The sequence below is a fragment of the Oncorhynchus kisutch genome, linkage group LG8 (assembly GCF_002021735.2).
Source record: "Oncorhynchus kisutch isolate 150728-3 linkage group LG8, Okis_V2, whole genome shotgun sequence".
Classification (NCBI taxonomy): domain Eukaryota; kingdom Metazoa; phylum Chordata; class Actinopteri; order Salmoniformes; family Salmonidae; genus Oncorhynchus; species Oncorhynchus kisutch.
This window is the reverse complement of record NC_034181.2, coordinates 10,819,375-10,829,522: the sequence shown is the minus strand read 5'-3', so window position 1 is coordinate 10,829,522 and position 10,148 is coordinate 10,819,375. Positions and strand designations below refer to the sequence as shown.

General features: G+C 43.2%; 1 protein-coding gene across 2 annotated transcripts in view; it reads right to left on the bottom strand.

The window, feature by feature from the left end:
* The window catches only part of LOC109896195 (kremen protein 1), a 93,150-nt gene extending 84,810 nt beyond the window's left edge, over positions 1–8,340 (bottom strand). The window contains exon 1 of one of the 2 annotated variants that reach the window (XM_031829671.1): positions 7,915–8,340. In XM_031829671.1, the coding sequence (XP_031685531.1) occupies positions 7,915–7,996 (82 nt within the window). In that variant the 5' untranslated portion in view covers positions 7,997–8,340. The remainder of the gene's footprint in view (positions 1–7,914) is intronic. The other variant, XM_031829672.1, reaches the window with a different exon arrangement.
* Between the last annotated feature and the right edge of the window lie 1,808 nt (positions 8,341–10,148).

Sequence of the window (10,148 nt, the reverse complement as noted above, 5' to 3'; positions counted from 1 at the left end):
GAGAAGAGAAGAGAAGAGAAGAGAAGAGAAGAGAAGAGAAGAGAAGAGAAGAGAAGAGGAAGAGAAGAGAAGAGAAGAGAAGAGAAGAGAGAGGAGGGGAAGAGAGGAAAGAGAGGGGGGGGAGAGAAAGGAGGGGAGAAGAAAGGAGAGGGGAGGAGAGGAGAGGAAGGGAGGAGACGGGAGGAGATCAGAGGAAGCAAGGAAAGGAGGAGAGGAGAGGAGAGGAGAGGAGAGGAGAGGAGAGGAGAGGAGAGGAGAGGAGAGGAGAGGAGAGGAGAGGAGAGGAGAGGAGAGGAGAGGAGAGGAGAGGAGAGGAGAGGAGAGGAGAGGAGAGGAGAGGAGAGGAGAGGAGAGAGATGGGAGGAGAGAGATGGGAGGAGAGAGATGGGAGGGGACAGAGAGAGGAGGGAAGGGAGGAGAGGAAGCAAGTAGAGGAAAGAGAGAGGAGGAGAAGGGAGGAGAGGGGACAGAGAGAGGAGGAGAAGGGAGAAGAGGGGACAGAGAGAGGAGGAGAAGGGAGGAGAGGGGACAGAGAGAGGAGGAGAAGGGAGGAGAGGGGACAGAGAGAGGAGGAGAAGGGAGGAGAGGGGACAGAGAGAGGAGGAGAAGGGAGGAGAGGGGACAGAGAGAGAGAGAGAGAGAGAGCTGCACACACACACACACACACACACACACTAAAGCACACCACTACCCATACATTCAGTGGTTCGCCAGTGTGTGCTGAACAGAAGCCTGTATGGGGAAGAGTTTAGAGGGGGAGGACCGGAAAAAAGGACCACAAGGGCCACCGCCCAGAACCCCCTGACACTCCCTGTGCTGAGAGAGATGGGATATACACACATACATTCCACCAACACTGAAGTTTACCCTAAACCCACATGCCTGTTTCCATCTCCCACTCCATCTCCATCCTTTCATCCCGCCATCCCTCCATCCTCCTGCGGTCTGTCATTATCCTCAAGGAGGACCCAGCCCCTCCACCCCCGATAACATTGTGTCCCAAATGGCACCCTATTTCCTATGGGCTCTAGTCAAAAGTAGTGTACTACATAGGAAATAATGTGGGATGCATACATCTCATTTGGGATGCATACATCTCATTTGGGATGCATCCAGTCTCATCTCCATCCTCCTCAAACAGTCAGTCAGGCGCACAAAGACTCAGTCAGAACCTATGATGCATGAGTAGGAGTTACCAGGTGAGGAGAGAGATGCTTAACTACAGACAGACCCAGGGATATGTGAGGGGCTGGGGGTTTCCAAACATAGTAAAATGGGATGCTTGCTGAAGAGAGGGTTTGATGGCCTGTAATTTTATATTACAATGACAGCCTACCCCAGACAATTGTGCACTGTCCTGTGGGACTCCAAATCACAGTGGTTGTGATGCAGCCTGGGATCGAACCCGGGTCTGTTGTGACGTCTCTAGCACTGACATACAGTGCCTTAGAGCCCTGCGCCACTCGGGAGCCCAGAAGTACTCTTATAAGCCCAGTAATTGCACAATCAATCGCGTGTGAAAACAGAGTTTTGACAGGTCACTATTTAAAGGATTTCTTGTGCTACTATAGTCTTAAAATGAAGCACATTAATCTGCTTTACAAATGGTACAGTCTAACTGGCATATCAAAAAACGGATCTGGCCATTCTAATAGTCTATATGTAAAGACCAGATTAAATGGATAATAGTCTGATGGGTGAGAATATTATCAAGCGCTTGTCAAATAGTGAATGAGAGACTGATGAAGTGTGTTCAGTCTGCGCAAGAAACAGAGCCGAGCGCTTACCTTTCATGAGACTTTTATCAAATCCTCATGCAGGCTTAGAAATGTGTTAGCAATCAAAACATACACTGAGTGTTCAAAAACATTAGGAATATTGACTTGTACCCCCCCCTTTTTGCCCTCAGAACAGGCTAAATTAGTCTGGGCATGGACTCTACAAGGTGTCGAAAGCGTTCCACAGGGATGGTGACTCCAATACTTCCCACAGGTGTGCCATGTTGTCTGGATGTTCTTTGGGTGGTGGACCATTCTTTATACACACGGGAAACAGCAGCCAGATATGATATAATCAGAGCAGGAGAGAGCAGTGAGGAAGCCAGATACAGGAGCTTTCAGTCAATGAAACCTGGACTCAGCAGAGTCAGTCTGGACTGGCAAGGGAATCCATTTCTAAACACTCTCCTCCTTCTCTTCACCACTGCACCGGCCCACCGGCCCAAAGTCATTATGGGAAAGAAAGAATCTACCGGTTGGTAGCTGCCGACAGTTATTTCTGAATAGCCTTCAATAAGCACAGATAGAAAAGGATACACATTCATGAACACACACACACATTGCACGCATATACAAAGGAGCACAAGCACACACACTGCACACACCCCATACTTACTAACACTTGTCCAAATTCCACTATTTTATGTGCTTTTTGTCTAAATGGAGCTTATGTCAGAGGATCAGGCTTCATATGCAGCACATCAGATCAGTTGACACGAAACCTCAGTGCTCTCTCTGAGAAGACGAGAACACACCAAACACTCCTGGTGTAGTTATGATGAGGTCTGGACTGGTGTAGTTATGATGAGGTCTGGACAGGTGTAGTTATGATGAGGTCTGGACTGGTTTAGGTATGATGAGGTCTGGACAGATGTAGTTATGATGAGGTCTGGACTGGTTTAGGTATGATGAGGTCTGGACTGGTGTAGTTATGATGAGGTCTGGACTGGTGTAGTTATGATGAGGTCTGGACTGGTGTAGTTATGATGAGGTCTGGACTGGTGAAGTTATGATGAGGTCTGGACTAGTTTAGGTATGATGAGGTCTGGACTGGTGTAGTTAGGATGAGGTCTGGACTGGTTTAGGTATGATGAGGTCTGGACTGGTGTAATTATGATGAGGTCTGGACTGGTGTAGTTATGATGAGGTCTGGACTGGTGTAGTTAAGATGAGGTCTGGACTGGTGTAGTTATGATGAGGTCTGGACTGGTGTAGTTATGATGAGGTCTGGACTGGTGTAGTTATGATGAGTAGGTAGGGCGGCAGGTAGCCTAGTGGTTAGGCGTGTTGGGCCAGCAACTGAAAGGTTGCTGGATCGAATCCCCCAAGCTGACTAGGAGAAGGGAACAAAAGTTGATGTGCCTTTGAGCAAGGCATTTAACCCTAATTACTTAAATGTAGATCATGCATTTGTCAATATCACTACGGATTTCTTGGCAAACCCACAGGGCAAGATGAATAATAGCCAACCAAACACTAACTTTTGTTCAATCATTTCCAAACGCAATAAAATGTTGCTCCAGATATGTGTCATCCACATCACCAGGATGTATTTCTGACAGGTCCACTGCTGCAGACCTGCTCTTTTTCATCAGATATTCAACCACCCGTTCTTCCATTTATCCTCTTTCTAAATGTCACAGCCCTCATCAGAATCAGACTGCTGCCTGAAAACCAATCCGCTTGCAGAATCAGACTGCTGCCTGAAAACCAATCCGCTTGCAGAATCAGACTGCTGCCTGAAAACCAATCCGCTTGCAGAATCAGACTGCTGCCTGAAAACCAATCCGCTTGCAGAATCAGACTGCTGCCTGAAAACCAATCCGCTTGCAGAATCAGACTGCTGCCTGAAAACCAATCCGCTTGCAGAATCAGACTGCTGCCTGAAAACCAATCCGCTTGCAGAATCAGACTGCTGCCTGAAAACCAATCCGCTTGCAGAATCAGACTGCTGCCTGAAAACCAATCCGCTTGCAGAATCAGACTGCTGCCTGAAAACCAATCCGCTTGCAGAATCAGACTGCTGCCTGAAAACCAATCCGCTTGCAATCCGTTTGCTTTTTATGCAAATGTTTTCACTAAAATGCAATTGGAAAAAGTTGAGGCTGATTCTCAGGAGAAGACAACACCGTTTTTCACAACTCGTTAACAGCAGATGCATTCCCCCCTGCCAGCACAGAAAGTGATGCCTCCCTATAGACTACTACAATATAGTTCTACTATAATTACTGTAGTATTACTATAATAGTACTTCTATAGTACAATTAGGTATTCCCCAACCTTGCACCATTTTGAGAAAGACAGAATAAACAAAAATATAAATAAAATAGGAATGTAATAGAATAGAAGAAAATATAGAATAGAAACTGTATAAGGAGATGTCAATAATCTGTTAAACTGTGTATATTTAATACTGCCAGTCAACCTCTCCAGTTTGATTTGAGAAGAGGATGTGGTGTGTTTGTATGTTAAGCACTAGGCAGTTAGTCAAGAGGACACCTATCCAGAGCAGCGCTGCGGGCCACAAATCTCCAAAATGTTAAGAACATCACAAATCCCCCGAACACCAACGCCAACAACAGAATCATTCACTGCAGCTTAACCCGCTCCTGCTTATACACAGGGCCCGACCCACACACACACCCCGCGAACGCAAACATTACCAGGCTTTCAGCACAAACTCAATTACACCTTCACTGTGACCGCTTTCACATGAAACAACTTCCATTTGAGTGTACGTGTGTCAAGTGCTTCGGCGGCAGCCAGGCAAACGCTCGCTCTTTCCATCTCTCTGCGCTGGGCCCTTGGTTGTTTGGAGAGGAGAATGGTATGTGCGATTCCAAGCGGCTGAGCCCATTTCTAAAGCACTCAGAGACACACTCAGCTCAGTGAAACAGTGTGTGTCTTCCAAATGGTACCCTATTCCATTCATAGTGCACTACCTTTGACCAAGGCCCTATGTACTGTAGTGCACTACTTTTGACCAGGGCCCTATGTACTGTAGTGCACTACTTTTGACCAGGGCCCTATGTACTGTAGTGCACTACTTTTGACCAGGGCCCTATGTACTGTAGTGCACTACTTTTGACCAGGGCCCTATGTCCTGTAGCGCACTGCGAAGGGTATAGGGTGCCATTTTGGATCCATCCATGGTGACGAGGAGGAGTGTTTAAGCCTCAGGTATCTATTTCCCTTCAACACCTGGCACACATTAGGCCTGCAGGTATAAGTACATAGTATATATAATGAAACAGAAATATAAAACGCAACATGCAAAAATGTCAAAGGTTTTACTGAGTTACATTTCAAATAAGGAAATCAATCAATTGAAGTAAATTCATTAGGTCCTAATCTATGGATTTCACATGACTGGGAATACAGATATGCATCTGTTGGTCACAGATACCTTTAAAAAAAAGGTGGGGGCGTGGATCAGAAAACCAGTCCGTATCTGGTGTGACCACCATTTGCGTCACGCAGCGCAACTCATCTCCTTCGCATAGAGTTGATCAGGCTGTTGATTGTAGCCTGTGGAATGTTGTCCCACTTCTCTTCAATTGCTGTGTGAAGTTGCTGGATATTGGTGGGAACTGGAACACGCTGTCGTATACTTTGATCCAGAGCATCCCAAACATGCTCAATGGGTGGTGACACGTCTGATGAGTACGCATGCCATGGCAGAACTGGGACGTTTTCAATGTCCAGGAATTGCAACATCTTGCTGAAACATGAGGTGTTGGTGGTGGATGAATGGCATGACGGGGTAGAAGGTAGCCTAGTGGTTAGAGCGTTACACTTGTAACAGAATGGTTGCAAGATCGAATCCCCGAGCTGACAAGGTAAAAATCTGTCATTTTTCTATGAACAAGGCAGTTAACCCACTGTTCCAAGGCCATCATTGAAAATAATATTTTTTTCTTAATTGACTTGCCTAGTTAAATAAAGGTTCAAAATGTTTTAAATATAGCCAATATCTAGATACCCATTATATATACTGTATACCCAATATCTAGATTCCCATTATATATACTGTATACCCAATATCTAGATTCCCATTATATATACTGTATACCCAATATCTAGATAGCCATTATATATACTGTACACCCAATATCTAGATACCCATTATATATACTGTATACCCAATATCTAGATTCCCATTATATATACTGTATACCCAATATCTAGATACCCATTATATATACTGTATACCCAATATCTAGATTCCCATTATATATACTGTGTACCCAATATGTAGATACCCATTATATATACTGTATACCCAATATCTAGATACCCAATATATAGACTGTATACCCAATATGTAGATACCCATTATATATACTGTACACCCAACATCTAGATTCCCATTATATATACTGTATACCCAATATCTAGATTCCCATTATATATACTGTATACCCAATATCTAGATTCCCATTATATATACTGTATACCCAATATCTAGATTCCCATTATATATACTGTATACCCAATATCTAGATAGCCATTATATATACTGTACACCCAATATCTAGATACCCATTATATATACTGTATACCCAATATCTAGATTCCCATTATATATACTGTATACCCAATATCTAGATACCCATTATATATACTGTATACCCAATATCTAGATTCCCATTATATATACTGTGTACCCAATATGTAGATACCCATTATATATACTGTATACCCAATATCTAGATATCCATTATATAGACTGTATACCCATTTTATATATACCCAATATCTAGATACCCATTATCTAGATTCCCATTAACTGGATACACCATATCTAGATACCCATTATCTAGATTTCCATTATCAATATACCCAATATCTTGATACACCACATCTAGATACCCAATATCTCAACACCCATTGTCTAGATACCCATTATCTATAAGTACCATATCTAGATACCCATTGTCTATATACCCAATATCTATATATATCTATACAGTATATACAGAGGGTATATAGATAACCTACAGTTTACATATACTGAAGGTACTGTGGATAGGGGTTTTCTCTCCATCACAGCTTAACGAGGGGGAATACCATAGCTGTAAATACATTGTTAATGCATATTGTTGGTACACATGGGAGCACGTACGGACGTAGCTCAGATGGCCAAACCTCCCATTGGAATAATGGTATAATTAAGAAAAAATAAATTTAAAGAAAGCATGCGGATTTGCTGTTTAAACACAACACACATTACATAATGAGAGAAGTTTGGTTCATGTGGTCATCATTATCAAATTATTTAAATAATTATACTCCTAACAAATTATTTTTAAACGGAATAGGCTACAGTTCCATGATGTGTGTAATCTGGAGAGTTTCCCTGCAGTGTTATGTTCGATGTTTCTGCGTGAATTAAAAATTGAAATTGGCATGTTGGATACCTGACTATGTATTATAAGGAAGGCTTCAAGTTCATGTTCTGGAAGGGGGGAATCCGGGTTTCACTGTGGGTTGTCCACATTGTATTACAATGTAGCAAACTGAATGAATTCATAAGGAATTAAATAAACGACACACTGACTCCTGCCCGCTGTCTGTCAATCCACAGCCTTGGACAATACTGCATCATTAGCCCACTGTATTATAATGATTGCATTTAATTGAGGTACAGCCTTTATATAATCATATATATTACATAATAATGTCAAAGAACGAACACTTCTGTGGTAGGCAATAAGAAAGCGACATCGATCAACAATAGCCTTTATTCATAAGAAAATGGACTTAGGCCAGTTGTTCATTTAAAAATTAAACCAGTGACAGATAACAGCCGTTCTGCATCTGCTACGATTTACAGTAGGTTACGAAACATGGCAGTAATGACAGGTCGAGAGAGGAAAATAAAAATTGCTGTGTTCTGTTCTGTTATACAGTATATGATGCGCATCGCAAATTCAGTCATACATTTCATTTTAAAATAATTTCACATCAATAGCCCTATATTTCCATTGAGCGCCTTGCGAGGGAATTCTCTGGCGGCTCAAACAAAGTACGCATTGTAGTAGCCTAACTTTCAAAGGCTTCTACCGGATGAGTTGGATAAATAAACACACAAGGAAAAGAAACAACAGCATAAAAACGTTTCTGATCAACTTACCAGTGTCGAATTGTCTCGAAGCAGTCGAAGATAAAGAACCAACTAGTAGAAGGGCAGCCGTGATTGTCAAAAATGAATCCATCGCTCAAGTATTGAGAGAGAGAAAGAGAGAGCGAGGGAGAGAACGAGAGTGGGACTTGTCTTTGGTAGGTTATGGTCGTGTTCTGTGCGAGGAGTGCTGAGACTGGAAAGTGTTCGGGAACTTCGGACGCAGGTGAACTGTTGCTCTGAACGCTGCCTGATGCGGACTGATGCGGCGAATCGTTCTGTGTGGAGGTGTAGTTCCAAGTCCGCGATAGAAGTCTGAAGTGAACTCCAAGGCAGGCAGGTCTAACCACACACACGCACACGCACACGCACACACACACACACACACACACACACACACACACACACACACACACACACACACACACACACACACAAACACACACACACACACACACAGAGAGAGCAACAAGGGATCCTATTTCCAATCATGTGACAGGAAATCGGGGCAATGGATTCAACCTGCAGCATTGGGCAAGGAGATAGACAGAGAGATATAGAGACAGAGAGTGTGTGAGAGAGAGGGTGGAGAGAGAGAGAGAGAGAGAGAGAGAGAGAGAGAGAGAGAGAGAGAGAGAGAGAGAGAGAGAGAGAGAGCAAATAGAGAAAGAGCAGAGCGAGAGATAGATGAGAGAGGGGGAGAGAGAGAGAGAGAGAGAGAGAGGGAGATCAAATAGATAAAGAGCAGAGCGAGAGATAGATGAGAGAGGGGGGAGAGGGAGAGAGAGGGAGAGAGAGATGGAGAGAGAGAGAGAGGGAGAGAGCGGGAGAGAGAGGGAGGGAGAGAGAGATGGGGAGAGGGAGAAAGAGGGAGAGAGCGGGAGAGAGAGATAGATGGGGAGAGATGGGGAGAGAGAGAGAGAGAGATCAAATAGAGCAAGAGCATACCCGAGTTAGAGCGTTGGACTAATAACCGCAAGGTTGCAAGTTCAAACCCCCGAGCTGACAAGGTACAAATCTGTCGTTCTGCCCCTGAACAGACAGTTAACCCACTGTTCCTAGGCCGTCATTGTAAATAAGAACTGGTTCTTAACTGACTTGCCTGGTTAAATAAAGGTAAATAAATACAGAGAGAGAGCTGAGTGGGAGTCATCGAGGGACGGGTTTGCATGTCAGTGTGGTATTGAGCACCTCAGTGCAATAATGACACATTATTAAAGTCTACAAACGTCTTATGAACCAAACAGTGTAATAACATTGGTTCAAATAGGCCTACCTTTATTGTATCAGGTTAGGAAGATGATTGAGAAGTTATGAGATCACATTCTCAGTTACAACAACAATGACCTAATTGCATGGAAGCTGGGAATGGTTAGGTACGAGGGGCCAGGTTGGAACCCAGCCAGGAGAATGGAGTTTAACACCCCTCCTGCGATAAATTCCTTGGGCTCTTCAGTGACCAGTGATGTTTATCGTTATCGTCCGGACTCAGAAACTCATAGAAACCAGAAAATCTTTATACACTGAAACTCAGTGAAACTCTCTGTTCATGACTGATTATTTCAGACAGTCTGTGGTCTGATATGAGAGAATCCATGAGAGTATGAATGGATAGAGAGAGCAGAGAGAGCAGTTATTCTCATTTCAAAGAGTTTCTTCTCTCACAATCCTGACCATGCTATAGTTTTGTTCCTGTCAGTTACCCTTGGGGTAGGCCAGGATGAAACCATGACAGTCAATGATCCTGGTCAAAATGAAACCATGATAGTCAATGATCCTGGTCAGGATGAAAACATGACAGTCAATGATCCTGGTCAAAATGAAACCATGATAGTCAATGATCCTGGTCAGGATGAAAACATGACAGTCAATGATCCTGGTCAAGATGAAACCATGATAGTCAATGATCCTGGTCAGGATGAAAACATGACAGTCAATGATCTTGGTCAAGATGAAACCATGACAGTCGATCATCCTGGCCAGGATGAAACCATGACAGTCAATGATCCTGGTCAGGATCAATCCATTTTGAGACAGTGGGACATCATTCAGTAGTCTCCAAATTACTTGTGATATTAGAAAAAAAAATCCTTAGCCACAATAATAAAAAAAATTGAACAAACAAAATGCTTAGAATTGAGTTAAAACATAAAACAGCCTTTAACTTTTATTCAACCCCTTTCACCATGTATATGTTAGTAATCAGATTGTAATCAGTTAGTGAGCTCTAGTAGTTGTAATAACGC